At 41.7% G+C, this 22541-nt stretch overlaps 1 protein-coding gene across 1 annotated transcript in view; it reads right to left on the reverse strand.

Moving 5' to 3' along the window:
• LOC307194540 (overexpressed in colon carcinoma 1 protein) overlaps nt 1-22314 on the reverse strand; it is a 37845-nt gene extending 15531 nt beyond the window's left edge. The window contains exons 1-2 of the mRNA XM_079937710.1: nt 21937-22314; nt 7441-7465 (exon numbers count right to left, since the gene is read on the reverse strand). Coding sequence (XP_079793836.1) covers nt 7441-7465; nt 21937-21982 — 71 coding nt within the window. The 5' untranslated portion in view covers nt 21983-22314. The remainder of the gene's footprint in view (nt 1-7440; nt 7466-21936) is intronic.
• Nucleotides 22315-22541: the final 227 nt, after the last annotated feature.

The following is a 22541-nucleotide window of genomic DNA, read 5'->3' on the forward strand; positions in this document are numbered from 1 at the left end:
TGATATTTTAGAGTAGACAATCCCACTCCTTAGGGAAAAAAAAAATCCTTCTTTCTCCCCTCCCCACAATTCCCAAGAAGCCTCCAGCCCCAGCTCTCCCCATTCATCAGCCCCTTAGGGCTTCCCCTCCCCCTCTCTCTAGCATGTGCCTTGCAGTCAAGCATTTCAACCATACTTGCCGGTCACCACCAACCCCTCTCTATCCCTGAATGAACCCACTCAATTGCTTCTCTGCCTTTTATTCCACTGGGTCCCACCAAGGAAAATCTGAACATGTATTGATGAGCAACCAATGGGAATGTGAGATTTCTAACCACAGCAAGGCCCTCAATGCACTGGGTCTTCTGCCCTCAGGGATTCATAACAGAGGCACTGCCAAATCTTTTCAACAACCCTTAAACCACCTAATAATTCTAGCTACCATTTACGGGCGGGGGGCGGGGGGACAGGATGGGGGAGCAGGATAGCAACACATAATACCAAGTATTATCCTAGGAGCTGAATATACTGTACTAATAACCATCATAACCATTAAGCAGTTACTTAACCTCTCTGTGTCCCATCTCCTCATTTGTAAAATGAAAGAGCACTACTGTCTTCATCAGCCTGTTGGGGGTACTGAATGAGATAATGTACTTAAAGTGCTGGAAATCACTCTATGGTATGCAATTCTCAACAAAGATGAGCTATTAAAATTGAGAATGATGAGGATAATGATGAAGACGGTTACCCTGAACAGTTATTATTATCCCAATTTTACGGATAAGAAGATTAAAGACACAATATCACACAGCTAGTAAAGGATGGAGAGCAGTTTAAACAGAGGTCTGTCTGCTTCCAAAATGCATGCTTTTTCAATGCTACTTCCACCCCGGAAGACGGGTAGAATTTTTCAATGCTACCTCACTTCAGAAGACAGCCTTGCCTGCCATGTCACAGAGGAGAAACAAGGCTATCAGATACCCTCAGGCTTGTAATTAGGAGAGGGCTCAGCTGACACGGGTGTATATGACACGAGAAATTTATAAAGAATTCCAAGGAAACTCAAGATTAGAGATACATAATTCCATGTTTTAAAAAAGACAGAGCTGGGCTTCCCCGGTGGCGCAGTGGTTGAGAGTCCGCCTGCCGATGTAGGGGAGATGGGTTCGTGCCCCGGTCCGGGAAGATCCCACATGCTGTGGAGCGGCTGGGCCCGTGAGCCATGGCCGCTGAGCCTGCGCGTCCGGAGCCTGTGCTCCGCAGCGGGAGAGGCCACAACAGTGAGAGGCCCGCGTACCAAAAAAAAAAGAGCTTCAGCATGTTTTTGTTGTTGTTTTAAAGATTTTTTTGTGTGATGTGGACCATTTTTAAAGTCTTTATTTAATTTGTTACCATATTGCTTCTGCTTTATATTTTGGGTTTTTTTGGCCTCGGGGCATGCGGGATCTCAGCTTCCCCGACCAGGGATTGAACCCGCATCCCCTGCCTTGGAAGGCAAAGTTTCAACCACTGGACTGCCAGGGAAGTCCCTTCAGCGTGTTTTATGATAACTCATTCCAAGATATTTTTCTCTATAGCTGTCACCTTCCATAACAATAAAATTACTTTACCCAGAAAAAAATCTTAATGAAATATCACTTTACAAGTTTTAAGTGAAAGAAGTATTTGAATAACCTTGTTTAAATTGAGTGGCCATGAGCTTTTATGTTCAACAGCAGACATTAAATTTGAGTCAACTTGTTATTCAACATATATTTGGAAAATTCACATATATAGAATATATGTATTATTAAAAATCAAGAGATTTTTTTTGAAATAACATGGAAGGTGACCTACATGGAGAAGCTGCTTCTCTTCTGCCTGCCCAGTTATAATTCTCTCCCATTCTGGTAACAGCATCACCACTCTCCCACTGTTTAGCCATATGGTTAGGTGAGGTTAATGACACCAATTGGCTGCAGCAGCGGGCACGTGACCCAGGCCTGGCCAATGAGAGCCCACGTTCCCCTGGCCCACTGACTGGTTCAGGGAGAGGCACCTGACCCCACGTCCTAGCCAGGGAAAGCCTAGCCCTAGGACTTTTGATCAAACTACGGAGAAAGAGAAGCTCTTTTTCTACAGGAATGATTAAGCTGATGAGATAGAAACTGGCCATCTCCATCACCACTGGGGGAAAGCTGCCTTAGCATGGAGCCAAAAACAGGAAAGTAGAGATGAGAGTTTCTTCCTGTCATTCAATCACCTGGATCCAGCTGTGACTAAGGCCTAACCCTTGGAAGTTTTCCGTTACACATGCCAATAAATTCCTTTATGTTTGTTTGTTTAGGCCAGTTTAAGCTGGGCTTCTGCCATTTCCAACCAAAAATATCCCAACACGACCTATTTGTGCCAAATAGCTAAGATAATTCGCAGAAATAAAATAAAAGCATGGCTGGGGTAAGATGGGAATAAAGACACAGACCTACTAGAGAATGGACTTGAGGATATGGGGAGGGGGAAGGGTAAGCTGTGACAAAGTGAGAGAGTGGCATGGACATATATACACTACCAAATGTAAAATAGATAGCTGGTGGGAAGCAGCCCCATAGCACAGGGAGATCAGCTCGGTGCTTTGTGACCACCTGGAGGGGTGGGAAAGGGAGGGTGGGAGGGAGGGAGGTGCAAGAAGGAAGAGATATGGGAACATATGTATATGTATAACTGATTCACTTTGTTATAAAGCAGAAACTAACACACCATGGTAAAGCAATTGTACTCCAATAAAGATGTTAAAAAAAATAAATAATAAAAGCATGGTTGATTCGCAGGTTTGTGAAAATAGCCAAATGTCATCACATTGAATTTACTTCTGTTTTGTTCTGCATGTTAGTGTACTGTGATTTATTTTTGAAAAGAGAGGGAGAGAAAAAAGAAAGTCTCGGGCTACCCTGGTGGCGCAGTGGTTGAGAGTCCGCCTGCTGATGCAGGGGACACGGGTTTGTGCCCCGGTCCGGGAAGATCCCACATGCCGCGGAGCGGCTGGGCCCGTGAGCCATGGCCGCTGAGCCTGCGCGTCCGGAGCCTGTGCTCCGTAGTGGGAGAGGCCACAACAGTGAGAGGCCTGCGTACCGCAAAAAAAAAAAAAGTAAGTCTCACTCCCTGATATACATGTGGGTCTGTCTTATGATGATTAAATTTCTATATATCTTCACCCATGCTTTCCTCCTTATCTCAAGTCGCTAAGGGGACCCTTCTATGTTTTTAATCCTTCTTGCATGTTGTAGAATCTATGTACATTGATAACTCCCTCAGCCACACAGATAACACCTCCCCAAACTACCCTCAGCTCTTCGTACTCAACTTGCTCCTACCCTTTTGCCTATGGGCACACCTACCTCTCCTCCATGTAAAAAATAAACAGAAAAAGAAAAACAGACTTCAATATACAAAATCATCCATACACATAACTAGGCAGAAATAATCACAAAGAAACGGAAGAAAACAGTGTAAAATATAAATGATGATTGTCTCTGGTGGGAGGATAATAGCTGATTTTTTCTTTTTAAAAAAAATGCTTTTCCATACTTTCTGAACTTCCTTAGTATTCCTTTTATAACAAATATATTTCTTGGGACTTCCCTGGTGGTCCAGTGGTTAAGACTGCGCTTCCACTGCAGGGGGCACGGGTTTCAATCCCTGGTTGGAGAACTAAGATCCCACAAGCCACACGGCATGGCCAAAAAAAAAAAAAAGAAATGTATTTCTTAAAATATGCTTCCTCTTTAAGCTACTAACATCTTTCTATCCCTTACTGCCTTTTTGTTGTAAAACAAAAGACCAGGCATCCCTTCCTCACTCCTAAGTTCGCTTTCACCCTGACTCCATCAGAGAACTCACATCACCCAACTGAAACCAAGTGACCAGTGTGGCTGTCACTCTACATGCACTGGCTTCTCCTCTCCCTTTAGCCCATGTGATCTCTTTGGATCATCAGCCATCCCTTCCCTTGGCTCAAGTTTGAAACCACAGGGTCATCTTCGCCTCAGATTTTCCTTTCCTTTACTTCCCCGTTCAGTCATTCAACGGGTCTTATCAATTGTATTTCCGAGTGCGCCTTGAACACACCACCTCTGCTCCTTTCCAGTGTCCTGTCTGCTGTCTAACCCTCTCGTGGCCTCAGCGCCATTAATCCCCTGTGCCTCCACCCCTCCCCCATCTCACACATCCCACTGCCTTGGGAGTCATCACCCTAAAGCTCAAACACAGTCATGTAATTCCCCACCTTAAAATTCTGAATGGCTCTTGAATGCATATAAAAACCAAGTACAATGACCGGCCTGGCACCAAAGGCCCTCCACAAGCCGGCTCCAGCCCACCAGCCTCATCTTCCACCTCTGCTGAGCCTACACCACAGGCTCAGGGCAGACTGGTTGACTTCCCAGAAGAGCTGGGGCTCTCCTGCACCCATGTGCCTCCTTTCATGCTCTTTCTCCTGCCCTGGGTTGCCATCCTTCTCCTTCCTACACAAACTCTTACTCACCCTTCAAGACCCAGACAAGCATTAAATTTTGACTATTTAATAATTAACTATTTTAATAATTAACACTTAAAATCACACTGTATTTTGGTCCCCAGTAGCCACTGACCTACTTTAGGGCAGAAATATCATTTTATTTGTTATTAAATCCTGGCTTCTTGCCTATAGAACGCAGGCAAATAAACAGGTAAGTGGAGATATAATAAAAATCCCAAACCTTCCCTAGAGAACTATTTTTATTATATATTAAGGGAGTAATCATAACGTTTCTGACTTGTAAAAAACAATCGTAATTCCCCCCCCAAAGGCTTTTACGTGGTCTGTACACTATGGTGGTTGCCCTATTTGAGGTTCTGTACTCTTAGCATCCATTACGTGAGTTTGGCCACTTCTTTTGCCTTGAAATCAGTGTCTTCAGATTTAAAACAAAAAGAAAAAATTTAAATCTTCATAATATAAGTTTAAATTGTCTTAATTTCTTAGCTCCTTTCATGGCACCCCCTAATTTCATAGCACCCCCCAATGTTATGGTCAAGCTTTATAAACCTACAGCTTCTGATTTTTTCTTAAAAAGGGTTTGAATATACCTTTTGTGCGAGGAAAAATAACACTATAATATTCTTCAATTTTTTCCAATTAAATTTACCATATTTATTTTTTAAAGGGTCATTTATTGAGTAAAATTACGTCTTTTTAGTTATAGAACCTATGAGGTACACAAAGCCACAGGAAGTTTAAATTCTAGAGAATTCAGGATTTTAGAAAGTAGTTAAATGGCATCTCATGTCCTGGAGTAGTTAATGTTGACAAAATGTCCACAAAGGTATCACTAAATCTCCTTAGAAATTTCCATGCTTCTGAAAGAAAGAGGAAGTCATGAAATCAATCTCTCCTTAAAAAGAAATGATGGAATTCATTTATTGAACACTATGTCCACAGCACGATACTATTAACTAGAGGGGAGTTCTCTCAATTCCCAAGGGAGAAAAGACAAGGAGATAAATAACACTATAAGCCCAATATGACATATCATAAGACAGGTCCAAGCTGCTGTGAAAGTTCAGAAGAGGAAGACATATCCAGTAGAGAGATCCAGGAAGTTCTTCTCGTAAAGGATAAGATATAAACCCAGGAGAACAGATAGAATTTTCACAGACAGAATTGGGGAAAATGCCATTCCAGGCAGAGGGAACAGCAAAAAAAACAAGGAGCCAAGACAGGAAACAGGAGGTCAGTTTGAGACCATGAGAGTGGTCTCAGAGCAGGACTTCAGCTCACCTCTGGGTCCTTGGCCTCATTCACTCTCTAACTGCAGGGTTTCTTTCCCCCTAAAGGCTGAAACCTAAAGGGCCTTCCTATTCCCAAAGGATTCTGGGCTCAATCCCGTGGGCAGTGGAGACTAATCAAAAGTTGGGAGTGGGGGGCCTAAAAGGGCAGGGGATTAATCTGGCAACAACATATAGAAAGGGAGGGAGAGACTGAAGAGAGACCCAGATACTGCAATAACAGGCACAGGTAAGGATGCTGAACACATTGTTGCTAAACGTTTTGGTAATAAACTCAACCACTGCAACCAGGACACTGAAGCATTCTATACTGCCTCCTTTTATATGGGACTCGAAAGTCCCATATAAAAAGCTTATTTAATTCCCAAAAAACTTTACAACCCTATTCTAATCTTCTCCAGATTCCTTTTTATAATTAAAAAAAAAGTCCAACTCTGCTTTTGACGAGAGCTTTTAAGGCCCACCACTCCATTTGCCCCTGCTGTGAAAGCCTTTAAGAAAGCTGGGAACTCGTACATGTGTGCTGGCGGGGAAGATACAGCCAGGCGCTCCTCTGCCCATGCACAGGAGCCTTCACCCCAGCCCCACTCCCAATAAAAACCAAAGCTGCTCACCCCTTCCTTCACTCAGACTGAATGGACCAGTTCGGGAGCCACCCCGCTCTCCCCAGAAAGCCTCATTATGTGAGCAATACACCTTTTCCTACCCTCTTGGTGTGTGTGTGGCACCATCGCTCTTGACATCCAAACCAGCTGGGGTGGCTTGGGCAGAGGTTGATTCCACAATCCATGGAGTGACTGCAAACACTCTTTTTGTTGTTGTCGTTCTTGGGGTTCTCCATCCCCACCTTCTCCCTCCCCCAATCCCAATGTCCAGCTCCCTAATGGCACTTTTTTTTTTCCAGAACTGCTGATTTTTATTTATTTTTTTCACTGAAGTATAGTTGATTTACAATGTTGTGTTAGTTTGTGGTATACAGCAAAGTGATTCAGTTATATATTTTCTTCATATTCTTTTCCATTATGGTTTATTACAGAATATTGAATACAGTTTCCTGTGCCACAAACACTCTTAAATAGTGAACTACTGCAATGTCCTTACTATACCTAGATTTGAGGTAGGAAGATGCAAAGAAGGGGCATGATGGAAACACTGAAAGGGTCTTGTGGTATGAAGTTCAACTCAATATTGATTACCTTGAATGGTCATATACATTCACTCAAACATCTAATTATCGACTTTAAAACGATTCAGCATGCATTTGGTAAATGCTTGGCTCCAGGCCCTCCTCACGGGCTAAACTCTAAGATGTTGCATAGTCATAGGAGCTAGGTGCTTAATTCTTCCATAATCACTTGCTTGCAATTAGAAGAAATCTCTACACAAGCTGGTATAGAAACAGAGTTAAACATTTCCCTTTCTTAAAGCTCTGAGTTAAAATGCTAGGGCAACTGAAACGCTAAAATGAAAAGTCACAAATAAACCCATTCTTCAAATAGCCCTTTAGTTATAAACCAAACAATAATCTTAATTTGTGCTCAGTACAGAAAGTACTTCCATGTCTTTTCAGCCAAACCTACATATCTAAAGGTCATAACCATGAAAACAGTGTCTTCCTCAGAAAGAGTTTAGAAAATCATAATATTAAGTACTTACACATCTTTAGCTGCTCCTGCAGGGCCTAGAAAAAAAGAAAAAGATAGCTTTCCATTATCTTGATAGTATTGCTACAAAAATCTTAAGCCCAATACCCAACTAAAATAATATTTTATAAGAGATGAGTTGAGAATATGATTTTTTGAAAGATCATCTTAAAAAAGAAAAGGAGAGCAGGAAAATCATAAAATCCAAATCTTCGGTTTAGAATTTATTCTGCCCATTTTTAACAATTCCTATAAATTATAAGGTGTTTCTGAAAGGGATTTTACAGACCGCCCAAACTAATCTGCTCATTTTACAGATGAGCAGATTAGGAAACTGACAGATTTGAGAAATATTTTCTTTTCTAAGCTAGTACCTACATGGAACTGTTATAAGTCACGCTATGTACTAATCATAAAGTAAAGCAAAGTCACAAGACAAAATGGAGGTGATGTCCTAAATAAATTAGCAAGACTCAAGGATGCCAGCCCAGCTCCAAAAGGAGTAACATACATTTCTAACTCTGCTTCTATTTGCTACTGAACCCTCTTGTTTCTGCTTCCCACTCACGTGCCAAAAACAACCCATCTCTTTTGGACCCCAGTCCTATCACTTAACACAGATTCTCTGCCCACAGCACAGTTCCATCTGCACTTCCTCCCCCTAATACCCTTACCTGAACAATACAGAACTTGGTTCCAACTTTACAAGCCACATGGCATTAAGTATACTTTAATCTCTTAAAAACTCACTTCCCTCTTGTGACAAATGAGGAAAATAAGAATACCTTTCTCAAAGGTTATTGTGAAGTTCTTTAAAAGATGTATATCCTTATCAAAATACTAATGACATTTTTCAAAGAAATAGAACAAATAATCCTAAAATTTTTATGGAACCACAAGAGACCCTGAATTGCCAAAGCAATCTTGAGAAAGAACAAATCTGGAGGCATCATGCTCCCTGATTTCTAACTATATGACAAAGCTATAGTAATCAAAACAGTATGGTACTGGCAAAAAACAGGCACACAGATCAATGGAACAGACTAGAGAAACCAAAAATAAACCCATGCATACATGGTCAATTAATTTATGACAAATGAGGCAAGAATATACAATAGGGAAAGGACAGTCTCTTCAATAAATGGTGTCGGGAAAACTGGACAGTCATATGCAAAAGAATGAAACTAAACTATTATCTTACATCATATGCAAAAATTAACACAAAATGGATTAAAGGCTTAAATGTAAGACCTGATACCATAAAAACTCCTGGAGGAAAACACAGGTGGTAAGCTACTTGACACCAGTCTTGGAAATTAATGCTTGGATCTGATTCCAAAAGCAAAGGCAACAGAAGCAAAAGTAAACAAGTGGGACTACATCAAATTTTAAAACTTCTACACAGCAAAGGAAACCATCAACAAAATGAAAAGACAACCTACTGAATGGGAAAAAATATTTCTAAATCACATATCTGATTGGGGTTAATATTCTAAATATATAAAGAACTCATGAAACTCAACAGCAAAAAAGAGAGAGAGAGAGAAACCAACCTGATTTTAAAATGAACAAACATCTGAATAGAAATTTTTCCAAAGAAGATATACAGATGGTCAACAGGCACATGAAATGATGCTCAATATCACTAATCATCAGAGAAATGCAAATCAAAACTACAAGATATCACCTCACACCTGTCAGAATGGATACTATCAAAAAGACAACAAATAACAAGTATTGGTAAGTGATCTGGAAAAAAGGGGGCACCAGTGCACACTGTTGGTGGGAATGTAAATTGGTGCAGCCACTACGGAAAACAGTATGGAAGTTCCTCAAAAAATTAAAAACAGAACTACCATACAATCCAGCAATTCTACTTCTGGGTATTTATCCAAAGAAAACAAAAACACTAATTCAAAAAGATATATACACCCCTATGTTCATTGCAGCATTACCCACAATAGCCAAGATTGAAAACAAGTGTCCATTGCTGGATAAATGGATTAAGGAGATGTGAGATATATATAGATATACCTATATATATAAGAGGCTAGAATAATAGAATTCTACCCAGCAATAAAAAAAAGAAGGAAATCTTGCCATTTGCAAAAACATGGACGGACCTTGAGAGAATTATGCTAAGCAAAATAAGTCAGAGAAAGACACATACCATGTGGTTTCACTTATATGTGGAATCTAAAAAACAAAACAAATGAAAACAAAACAAAAGTCAAAGATATAGAGAAAGGAATGGTGGTTGCCAGAGGGGAGGTGGGTTAGGGAATGGGCAAAACAAGTGACAGGGGTCAAGAGATATAAACTTCCAGTTCTAAAATAAATAAGTCATGGGGATGTCATGTACAGCACAGTGACTACAGTCAATAATACCGTAGAGCATACTTTAAAGTTGCCAAGATAGTAAATCCTAAAAGTTAACTATGCATGGTGACAGATGGTAACTAGACTTATTGTGGTGATGATCTCACTGTGTATACAAATACGGAATCATTTCATTGTACACCTGAAACCAATACAATGTTATATGTCAATGACACCTCAGTAAAAAAAATTTAATAAATTTTAAAAATTATAAAAAGATGTAAACAGCACAAAGTCTGGCACATAAAAATAGCTCACTAAGTTGTTATTATTAGCAGTCACATTTTCCTTAATATCTCAATTTCCATATCTATGAAATGGGAATTAAATTAACTTCTGCACAAGTCACAGAGGTGTGAAAATAAAGGAAAATGTGCTACAAAATAAACAAGTAAGTCTGCAAAGAAGTTATTGCCAAAATTGTAAAAACTGTACCCCAGTGATATTAATCTAGGATCTATAATTCTGCAAATTCAAAGCAGAGCATAAAGGTAATCAAGACTATGTCTCAAATAAATTCTTTTAAGGCTTTGACCAAACCTGAACTTTGTAACAAACTTGAGTCATTACTCAGGGAAGAGTAACATTTCTGTTCCCACAATTCTCATTAAAATTATATAAATAAAAACTGCTTTGGAATCTGAGATCATAAAACCAAAAAAGAAAAACGTAAAATTTTTTAAACCTTAACATAAGAACAGTGGAGTGTTTTGATAGGTAAAAATAAAGGATTAGTGCCACCAAAACCCCATAAAAATTAACGTTTTATTTCAGAGTCAAAACAAGCATAAGAATCTGGAAGAAAGTCTAAAAAGAAAATAAATATCCTCATTTTCTTATTTTCATTTTCATGGAAAAGGACAGGGAATGATTGGGGGGTTGCTGCACTCAGGGGAAGGGAGAGCTGGAGGTGTTGGGAACTGATTCTGTGATGTCTTACAGAGAGAAGAAAGCGATCATGATGGGTCATGAGTGCTGGGCCTTTAGAGATGAAGGGCCATCAGGCACAAGCCACAGGGAGGGCACAGCAGACAGAAGCTGCCCCACTGTGTCTCAGGGAATGGCAGCAGGGTGGTAGGGAAAGAACAGCGTGGAACTGGAAGGCAGAAGACCCAAGTAAAATTCCTGCTCCAGTATTTGTTTGACAGTCACTAGTTCACCCAGCTTCAGTTTCTAATACTGGGCCGACAAAGGCAGCTGAGAAGACAAAGTACAATAAATGGCTGTGAAATTCACTTCAAAACAGCCACACGTTGCCTCCTCAGTACCTATTTTAATCAGCCACCAGCAACCCTGCATCCACTTCACCTTGACTGCACCAGGCTCCAGGCACCCTTATGGCCGCTTCCCTGCTGGGTTCACCATCTAACATCCCAGCAGGCTCAAGGCAGATGCCACGTACTACCTTCCAGAAGGAAGTCAGCAGGCCATTTCTTCTGTTCTCAAATGTCCCTCATTTAAAGGGCAACGTCTATTTAATAACTGCAAAGTGAAGGAGGCCAAGAAGTTAAAAACACTAAATCCAGTATATACATATGACTGTAATGTACACTCCATCTTTATAAAAGGGAAGAAGATGTGCATCTTCTTAGGAGCAAGGTAGCAGGGGGTTAATGATAAGGTTATAACCAGGGCAGGTAGAACACGACTCCCAACACACAGCTTCACAGAGAAAAAGGAAAAAAAAAGACGACTGTAATTGTTGAAACCCTCAGCAAAACTATCAGAATATCTAGGCATATAAAATGTGAAATATCTCTTTGTTCTGCAAAAGTATAAAATCATAAAATTATTAGAAATAGAAGAAAAATTCTGATTACCCTCAGTGCAACATTTTAATCACACTTCACCTATGTATTGATTATAATTAACCAGACGGAGAGTTCTTCTCTAGATAATTCATGCAAAAGATCCTTTGACTACAACTATTCAGATAGTGCCAAAATCCCATTTGCTTTAAGTTATGTTTATGGTTCATGTGATTCATCATTTATTGAACAAATATTTATAGTGGTGTAGCTACTTCTTTCAAGCCGTCTGGGATAGAACATTTGTTCCTGTTAGTACCACTTCATTTCCTGCCAAAATGACTCTTTACTATTTGAACATAGCCGTGGTACCTTAATATAAGGGAGGCAAGGTAAACATGTTTCTTGTGTGATAAAAGCACCACAAAATATATAGACCATTAGAATTTTTGTCAGTCAAAAGATTTAATGACTATTTTCCTAAATTGTAGTACTGATAATTATAATTTTAAATATCTTCCTAAAAAGTAGAAGGGGGGAAGGTCTGCTCTCAGAAAAGTATCATATAGAGTTCCAGTGACAAATATTGTAAATGGTTAGGGTATGTAAAGAAGAATATTTCCTTCTGAATGTAACTGTTTCTTTAACACTTAAAGATTATTGCTTGTTCGCAATATCACTTCACCGTTATTATGTACACCGTTGGGTTTTTTTTTTTGGCCGCTCCGCATGGCACGTTGGATTCGCCGACCAGGGATCGAACCTGTGCTCCCCGCAGTGGGAGCGTGGAGTCTTAACCACTGGACTGCCAGGGAAGTCTATACCTTTTATCAACACTTTCATCAAAAGATTTTAAAATTGTATTCATGATTCTCCAAGTCAAAAGCCTCAGTCACTTAAAAATGCATAGCAAATTCAATTTATTTTAAACATTTAAAAAACTTAATCTGATATTGAGGAGTCATAGAAAGATATTTGATCTTTGTTCCCCATTCCTGGCACAGAGCTTCTAGAAACCTTGGAATTTCCTGAGAGAGAGGGGTGATAGGAACCTCTTTCATTCCAATGAGGAGACTCTTGGCAGCCCCTACACAGCTTCAGGACGGGAGCTGGTCACCAGAAAAGGCAAGGCTTGATTAGAAGCTTGGAACTTTCAGCCCCATTCCCTGTCCTCCTGGGAAAAGAGAGGGGCTGGAGATTAAGTCAATCAGCAATGGCCAATGATTTGAACAGTCATGCCTATGTAGTGAAACCTCCATAAAAACCCCTATAAGGGGCTTCCCTGGTGGCGCAGTGGTTGAGAGTCCGCCTGCCCATGCAGGGGACGCGGGTCCGTGCCCCGGTCCGGGAAGATCCCACATGCCGCGGAGCGGCTGGGCCCGTGAGCCATGGCCGCTGAGCCTGCGCGTCCGGAGCCTGTGCTCCGCAACGGGAGAGGCCACAACAGTGAGAGGCCCACGTACCGCAAAAACAAACAAACAAAAAAACCCTATAAGGACAGGGTTCTGAGTTGAACACATCCATGTGCCAGGAGGGGGAAGCCCCCAACTCCATGGAGACAGAGACCCCCTGCCCCTGAGACCCTTAACATGTCCCCTGTACCTCTTCATCTGGCTGTTCATTTGTGTCCTTTATAAGAAACTGGTATGTTTAAACCAGTAAGAAAAGTGCCTTCCTGAACTCTGTGAGGCATTCTAGCAAATTGTCAAATCTGAGGAGGGGGGCTGTGAGAACCCCCAAATTTGCTGCCAAGTCAGATGGCAATGCAAGTAAGCTGGGGACCTGATCCTTGCTACTGGCATCTGAGGTGAGACCATCTCGGGGGACTGAGCCCTCAAACCTGTGGTGACAGACGCTAACTCTGGGTAGGAGCATCAGAATTGAACTGGATGGTAGGACAGCCCAGTTGGTGTACGAGAACTGGAGAAGTGGATAGCATCTGGAGGGAATAAGCCTCTCAGATATTCTTCATGTTTTACAAAAATCAGGTACCCCCATAAAAATCGGGTACCCCCTGAACAACCTTGAAATGCTTTATGAATCACACCAAGATTAAGTTGCACTGTATTTGCTTCAGCAAATAATTATTTATGCTCCAGGTATAGTTTGTAAACTATATTTTCTTATTTTATCCCATTCCCAGAACAAGTGCAGAAAAAGCCTTGTGTATTAGTTCCACAGCGCTGCTGTAACGAATCACCCCTAGTTGGGTGGCTTAAATCAACAGAAATACGTGCTCTCAGAATTCTGGAGGCCAGAAGTACAAAATCAAGGTGTCAGGAGTTCCCAACTACCTACAGAGGCTCCGGGGAAGAATCCGTTCTAGGCCTCTTAGCATCTGGTGGCAGTAGGCCCTCCTTGGCATTATTTGGCTTGTGGCCACATAGTGCGTTTTCTGTTCTACACCTGTCCTCACACCACCTTCTCTCTGTATCTCTGTCTTCTCCTCGTCTGTCTCTTATAAGGAAACTTATCACTGGATTTAGGGCCTACCCAGACAACCTAGGATGATGTCCTCATCTCAAAATTCTTCATTTAATTATACCTGCAAAGACCCTTTTTCGAAACAAGATAGCATTCACACATTCCAGGGATTAGGATGCGAACATATCTTTTTAGAGGTCACCATTCAACCCACTATACCTTCTCATCCCTGGCCTCCTCCACCTCTCCAAAAACAGAAATTCCCTTTTGAAAAGAAATACATAGCAAAATTAATCTTGGGGGAGAATTAAGTTTAATATGACATATCATACATTCTGCAAACACAGACAAAATTTTATTCCTTGTGCGTGAGAAAGCCAGCTGCAAGATACTACATCAGTTCAGTGATATTAAGTAGATATTTATAACACCTTGGTTCCTATAGACAGATGTTCCTTTGTAATCTAATCAGTCTTATAAGTTAAAAAGATTGAGCTGTACTGCCCAGTATGTTTTCAATATTGTTCAGTCATACGTTTATTGTTATGAGTTTCCTTACATGTGCCAAATTCTAATATAAAGAAAATATTTCTCTCTTTTAAAAGGTCACATACATCTGTCTATTAGAGAATATAGTCTATTAATGCCTTTTTCATCACTGTTCTCTATGCACTTTATAGCTTTCATGTAACATACTGGAAATATTCACAAGTAAATGAATTGCTAAATTACATATTAAATCATGTCTCTTTGTTCAGACTGAGTAGTGATAATTTAAACACACACACCAAAAAATAAAACTATGTATATGAAGAATTTCTAAAAGGTACTAAAGATTTACAAATCACTCTTCTTTCAGCATAAATCATCAGAAATATAAATGATTATGGCTCTCATGGGAAATAATAAAAATATGCAGAAACATTTTACTCTTTATTTGTTTTATAAAAGAAAAACGTCCCTCTGAGAACTGTATAAACATAACTACAGAAAAATAAACAGAGTTCCCTCTAATTTTGACAGCTTGCTACGTCTCCTCTGACCCATAATAGTTCTAAAACTATGTCATAGTCTCAATTTGGCCCAAAGAAGGAGAACAACAGCTCTTTAGTTCATCTAAAGCAGTGTTTATTTTTTAATAAGCCAATAAGAGATACAGATTCATTAGTCATTTCTTCAGTAATGCAGAAAAAAATTCAGGTCAACGTGTCCTAGAAATATAATTTTTTTAAAGTATAGTTGCTTTACAATATTATATTTCAGGTGTAGAACATAGGATTCAATATTTTTATAGATTATGCACCAAACTTATTAAAATATTATTGACTATATTCCTTGTGCTGTACCTTACATCCCTGTGACTTACTTATTTTATAATTGGTAGTTTGTACCTCTTAATCCCCTTCATCTATTTCACCCGTAACTCCACCCCCAACCCCTGGCAGCCACTAGTTTGTTTTCTGTATCTGTGAATCTGTCTCTGTTTTGTTATAGTTATTCATTTGTTTCATTTCTTAGATTCAACATGTAAGTGATAACATAGAGTATTTGTCATTTTCTGTCTGACTTATTTTACTCAGCATAATACCCTCTAGGTCCATCCATGTTACTGCAAATACAATTATGTTAATGAACGTGGAAGCTCTTACAGAAAATCTCTTTGCTTACAGGTTGTCCTTGCTGGGTAGCTATGCTTTCAGCAGGTAAAAATTAATAAATAAAGGTAGTCATATAAGTACAGACATAAAGCAACACATTGACAGTTAGCTGCTATAATTTAAGCCATGTCTAGATTGAGCTGTAAGTGGCTCACGGCAGAACTTGGGTAATTCACTTGGGTCACCTTCGTGAACCATTCACATGGTTGCAACATCGATTCTGGGGAGTTGGAACAAGTGAACCTCCTGATTCTGCTGCATCAGTGGTAACTGTCTGAGCACAGGCGTTTCCACACCCCTCATCATTCACATCACGTCAAACGCGGTACACCCAAGAGTATATGGGTCGCCTGCATCCTCTTACCTTCCTTTAGAGGAAGTAACATCTCCCAGTCGCCCAGGCTTTAACAGTTTGGGTTCATTTTTCCTTCTCCCTTCCCCTTCCTCCCTCACATGGAGCCCATCCTCAGCCTAGCTGGCTTCCAGGGGTCCCTGACATCAATGCCTCCATCACTCACCGACGGCCCTCTCACTTCACTCACTCCTGACAACAGCGTTAAATTATGTCACTCTACATGCTCGCTCTTTCCTTCTATACCAGTCATGAATGTCTTTCCCTATATTAATAATAAATAGCATACTGAGTACTTACATGAGTACTTACCAGTCATGAATGTCTATACCAGTCATGAATGTCTTTCCCTATATTAATAATAAATAGCATACTGAGTACTTACATGAGGCACTGCTCTAAGCACTTTACATATATTAACTCATTTAATCTTGAGTAGGTTCTATAACTACTCTCCCGTTTTACAGCTGAGGAAACTAAGGTACAGACAGTTTAAGCAAGTGGCCCAAGGTCATGCAGCTGATAAATGATGAAAGCAGGATTCAAACTAGGATTTTTTGGCTCCGGTGCCTCCTCTCAATTCTGAGGCCTTCCTGCCTCTCTGTCCTCCTCACCCCCATCCTAACTGTTCTTACTTCCAACACCCTGCAACCAACATGAACTACTAACCCAGTCAGGCCTGACTTCTCACTGCCCTGAAATGCACCGAACCCATTTCTGTCCCTATGTTTTCATACGGCTCTAAAAATGCCCTCCCTTCTGTTTTCTGCTTATTCAAATCCTACCTATTCTTCAAAGTCAAATCGAGTCCCACCTCCTCCAAGCAGGCTTCCCTGATTGCTTAAGGTTTTATTTCATTCCCTCCAGTGTTACATCAGTCACAGGGCACATGATGAAAATTTAGGACTCAATTTTACAACTTCTTTGTTTCCCCAATATAGTTATTTATTCAACAAAAGAAAAAATTTTAAGACCCTAAAAATTCCATTGAAAGTTTGGATATTGGTCTAGAGGCTGAGGGTCCAGCTGTGAACAAGATGTGCGAGGCTCTCATGAGGCCTACCTTTGGGGAAGGGGAACAAAAAAGACAGTAAATAAATTAACAAAATATCAGCTCTCCAGCAAAGAGTGTTTCAAACAGATAGAAAACAAGAGTGAGTTCAGCATAAAGAACAGAAAGAAGGATGGTGGGGCTGGGACCTAAGTGAGCTGGGGGGAAGTAGCACAAGATATTAATGACTTCTTTGATGATATCAGCAAAATTTTATATTATTCCCCCCCCGCCACATGGCCTGGACTAATACTGAGCATGGTGGAAGAATTTTAATACTACCAAACCATTTACAGATGTAGATTAAGGCCGGACCATACAGCTACAGCAAAAGAAGAGAATGCAATTACCTATCTAATTGAGGATAAGGAGATAACTAACCTAAGTAATTGGACTCAAAAGAATTAGAGTAACTCCCTGGGTACACTGATAAAATAGGATAAAGAACTGGTAAATTCCTCCTCCACGCCTTCTCAGACTATTAGTATATAAATAACAGAAGAACCATTATAGAAACATTCTAGTAGTAAGCTATGGTCAGATAGCTGCCAGTTACACATCTCTGGTAGAAAACCCACAGCTCACCAATTCAATCAACTACCATGAGCAGAACACTTCTGAAATGACTCTGCCCTGCAAAAAGCTTCTACAGCCTGCAAAATAGCCTGCATCGAGATAGGCTCTTGTAGATATCTGGAACCGTCCAAACTTTGAAGGGATTTTCTGGTTCACATAAAATAGGATTTTCTGGTTTACATTACAGACTTGCTCAACAATCTACATGTATGACTGTATACAGGAAACGACTGACCTGCTGGGGATCATCAGTTCACATGCAAGGGTGTTCATGTCTCGGCCTAATTAGAGAATACATTCAAGGGAAAACAAACGGATAGAGAATCTGATTGCTGAGTGAGAGAGTGGTGGGGACGGAGAGCAGAGAAAAACACACAGAAAGCAAAAGCTCCCTGCCCTATAGCAAACGCAACTCCTTAAAAATGGACTCTTTATGTCAGAAAGAGAAAGATAAATACCATATGATATCACGTATATGTGGAATCTAAAATATGACACAAATGAACCTACCTATGAAACAGAAACAGACTCACAGACATAGAGAACAGACTTGTGGTTGCCAAGGCGGAGGGAGGGTGAGAGAGGGATAGAGTGGGCATTTGGGGTTAGCAGATACAAACTATTATATATAGGATGGATAAATAACAAGGTCCTACTGTATAGCACAAAGAACTATATTTAATATCCTGAGATAAACCATAATGGAAAAGAATATAAAAAAGTATATATATGTATAACTGAATCACTTTGCTGTACAGCAGAAATTAACAAAATGTTATAAATCTACTATACTTCAATTTTTAAAAATGGACTCTTTAACCCAGATGTTTCTCTACAGTTTAGGGTCTAGACTCTACACTATGCAGGAAAAATGTACTGAGTCTTCAATGAATGGAAAATACAAGAAGTCCTTGTACAATTCTAAGTTGGGAAAAATCAAATTCCTACATTGAGAGGGTGATCTTATGAAAACATTAGAATGGAGAGAGCGCTTGTGTAAGCAGAACGGTTCTCATGATCCCATCTACACTGAAGCACTGATAGCTTGACTCCTCCCCAAAGATTTCTCCGATTAAACTAGCATCTTATTCAACATCTCCTGGGCATTTGGACGTTCGATGTATATTCTACTACACCTTGCTTTGCAACTGTTCTCAAATGGTTAACCCTCCTACCTAGACAATCAGCTTCTTAAGAGGGGGAAAGTTTGATTTCATTCTACAATCATCCCTTGCTGGCTGCCCCTACCCTTGCCCTAAAATTTCCTAAAAGGGTACAAAGCTTTGCACATAGAGTTAGAAATCTACTATAAAGGAAACCTAACCTGAATTATCTAGGGACTGAATGATCTGATTCCTTCTGGCCATTTGACCATTGTACTGCACTTTAGTTTTTCCACATGTTGGACATACAGAATCAAATTTACTCAAGTACACCGCTAAATATCAATTTGTCATAGAAACCAATTTCACCAGACAAAAGCCAAGAAAAGCAGTTGTCCAAATAGCTCAGGGAAAACAGAAACAATTATCTGGTTTTACCTGAATTGCTTAGGTAGTAAAACAGGGCTTACAATGGAGATTTCAGGTTGGGGGCATCATTATAAAGTGCAAATGCATCCTCTGAAAGTAGATTTGCCATGTTCTTATAGAAAAATATTCAAGGAAAACCATCTCACCTTCAACATTGTAGTTTCTACTACTATATAATAATTACAGTACAGAGTACAAAAAAGTAAAATGAAATGCCCACAGTAACACAGCCAGCACAGTGCCAGTGTCAAGCTTGAGCCTCACTCTCCAGACTCAAGTTCAGCACCTGCCCACCATCTTTCTCTGAACTGTTTTCTTAACCTTCCATCTCTCCTCCTTTCTGAAACAGAAGTCCTACCACCAGCTGATAGAAAATTTCAAAATAACAATGAACAAATCCCGAAGCTAGCCAGCTGGACTCCCTAGCAGAGAAATGTTCGGGGGGTGACTTCTCAGAGACAAGGGCAGAGCCATCAAAGAAGTGATGCAACAACTCCCAACTCAAATGTTTTCTCCTCCTTCATGTTTTACAGTCTGCCCTCGGCATCTTGCTCTTCTCTGAACATACAGTAATTTTTAGCAAAGAGCGAGCTTGAGGAGAGAACAGCATGCTCTTACAGGAGCTGTCCTTCGTGAACAAAAGTGAGGCTACTCATCAAGAAGAAATGCACTTGGAATTTTTTTTTCAATATAACTGTATTTCCCTTTACATAATAAGGGATGTGCTCCTGGGGTGGGGGGGGGAAGGTCAACCAAATATTTGTAAAGAGCATTATATTTTCTCTGTTTGTTACATTACCACTGCAGAGCTCCCTTATCATCATTCTGGTTTAGCAGTGGAACTCCTCCCTCTATCCCCAAACCTGACAAGCAGTTCATTAATAAACAAAAATGTAAATGAAGTAAACTAGCTCCACTTTAAAGGAAATCTGTTACAAATCCTTCCTATGATTTCCTTTTTTGTGTATTGTGGTTAATGGTTCTTAACCTTTTTAAAAGTAGGGTGAACATGCAGTGGAAGGCGTAGGGCCACAGTGCATGTTAGATCGAGAGATATACACTTGACACTTGAAAAGCGCAGGGGTTAGGGGCCTCAACCCTCCGCAGAGTTGAAAATCCGAGTATAACTTATGGTCAGCCCTCTATATCCGCAGTTCCACATCCTCGGATTCAAATGACCAAAGAGCGTGTAGTACTTTAGTATTTACTATTGAAAACTATCCGTGTATAAGTGGACCTGTACAGTTCAACCTCATGTTGCTCAAGAGTCAATTGTAATTCCTGGTGCAGGAAATGGCCTTGACACTGTTCCAGGTTTCCACGCAGAGCTCTCTGGCCACTCTCAAGTTAGAATCCTGTCCTTGCCTTAAGGCACTAACTAAGCTAACTAACCTATGTCACTGTTACAGGAATTGAAAAATGTGTTCCCCAGTGGCTCTCTGCCTATCACAAGATTGAGAATTTAATTCGCGATGGTAAATGTTACCTGCAAGAGATAAACTTTTCAATGAATTATTACCTGGGTTCATTCAAAGCTCTAGGACTAGAATCCCACATATTGTAGCACCGTTTCTTAAAATATTCCATTTGTGTGGTCACTGACAGCCAAAGAGGAATAACAAACTTGGCCAATTAAATGAGCAGATTTCCATATCTGATCCCATACGTGAACATCAAAATAAACTTTAAATAAATGAAAAAGGCTTAAATTTTAAACTACATCTTCCAGGAGGTCTGGGTTAAGGGAAGTGACAGACCCAAGGTCACAAAGTCATTGACAGGGCATCCATGCCCGCCTAGGAAAATACTGCAGCATCAGAGTGCTGTTCCCATTTGCTGGCTAGGATGGAATGTGGCATCTGATTGATCTCAACTGGATGAGATATGAGTTCTTTATCCAAAAGACACCAAAATAGGTCAGCAGATATTACTCAAAACAGATCCAGACTCGTAAATCAGTAGACATTAGCTGGATCAAAGAGAACGGTTGAGTTTTGGAATAAGTCACTCGATACAAAGCCTGGCTGACTGCGTAAATCTGTAAAAGACTTCCCCTGCCAATCAACAAAATGAAGAGGTGTAAACAAAACTTTCAATATTTTTTTATTTTTTTAATGAAAAATATACGAACAGATCACTGCTAATATTAAAGCTCTGTCACACATATTCTAAAGCATCCTCAATACTGCAGGTTCTCAGAGAAATCGTACAAGCAGCCCAGCGGGTCTTAAGCATCAAGACAGACTCGGATGAATTTTTAGAGCCCTGTTTGCAGTTCTTCCCAACGCACTAGCAGCCCCCTCCCCCCAAAAAAGTCCTGAATTGTTCTGCTGCACTTTTCCAGGTGCAGCCTCTGGGTTCCGAGGGGCTGGGGGCGAGGCCTGCGGGAGCGACTGCGGGACGAGGGGGTGCGGACGCCGGCCACGAGTAGGAACCCTCTCTCCCAGGAGGGTTCCGGGTCTACGCGCTGCAGGGGAGCCCCGCCGCCAGGACTCCCCGCGCTCCCTCCGCAGGATCGCTCTGCAGGCTCGCCTCGTCCCGGCGCGACCGCCCCCCGCACAGGGGGGACATGCCCTGCTTTCGGTCTTTCCAAAACCGGACAGTCTGCACCTGTCCCGAAAATGGGGGACGAGGAGAGGGGGCTGCTCGCCCGCCCTGCCCGAGGTCCCTGCATCCTTCCTTCTCGCCGCCTCTCTCCTGGCCTCTCCCGCAGAGGTGGCCCGCCCTGCAGAGCTCCCCACAGCCCCCGAGTCGCCGTCACCGCGCCCCCAGCCGCCCGCCGCGCTCACCTTGGCCCGCGCCCGCGCTGGTGGCGGTGGAGTTCCCGCAGCCCATCGCGCCGCCGTCCAGGGAAGCCGCGCTCGGAAGCTGGCAGCCGCAGATCCTGGGGGCGGAGACGGAGGCGGAGGGCGTCGCGCCCCTAGCGGGAGGCCGGCAGGAAACACACTGGGCGGAGGGGCGCGCGGGGACAGCCCCCTCCAGCTACCGACGGGCGCAAACCTGGGCACCGCAGGCTTGGGCGGGCCGGGACGGAAACCACCGGGCAACCCTCGCCCCCGCCGCGCCCGGCTCTGGGACCCAGCAGGACCCACCCGTCACCTGGGCAACCGCGGCGCCGGCCAATCCGCAGCCTCCTGCGGGCTCCCCGGCTGGGCATTGGTAGTCGTTAAGAGGGGGCGGGAGTTTAAAGTAGGTTGGGGCGAGGGCGGGGCCGAGGGGCGTTGCCGGTGCAGGCTGGAGGGTGAGGCTGGACGGCAGAGGATGCCCACCTGCTTGCCTTCCACATCCTCTTTGCCTTTTCTTCCTTTTCGCCACTTCCCCTCCCTGCTCCAGGATGTGGGGAGGAGAGGAAGTGTCAGGAAACAGCTGTTTTGAGCACGGTGGGCGCCCAAAA

This window comes from Stenella coeruleoalba, assembly GCF_951394435.1.
Source record: "Stenella coeruleoalba genome assembly, chromosome: 11".
NCBI classification, from domain to species: Eukaryota; Metazoa; Chordata; class Mammalia; order Artiodactyla; family Delphinidae; genus Stenella; species Stenella coeruleoalba.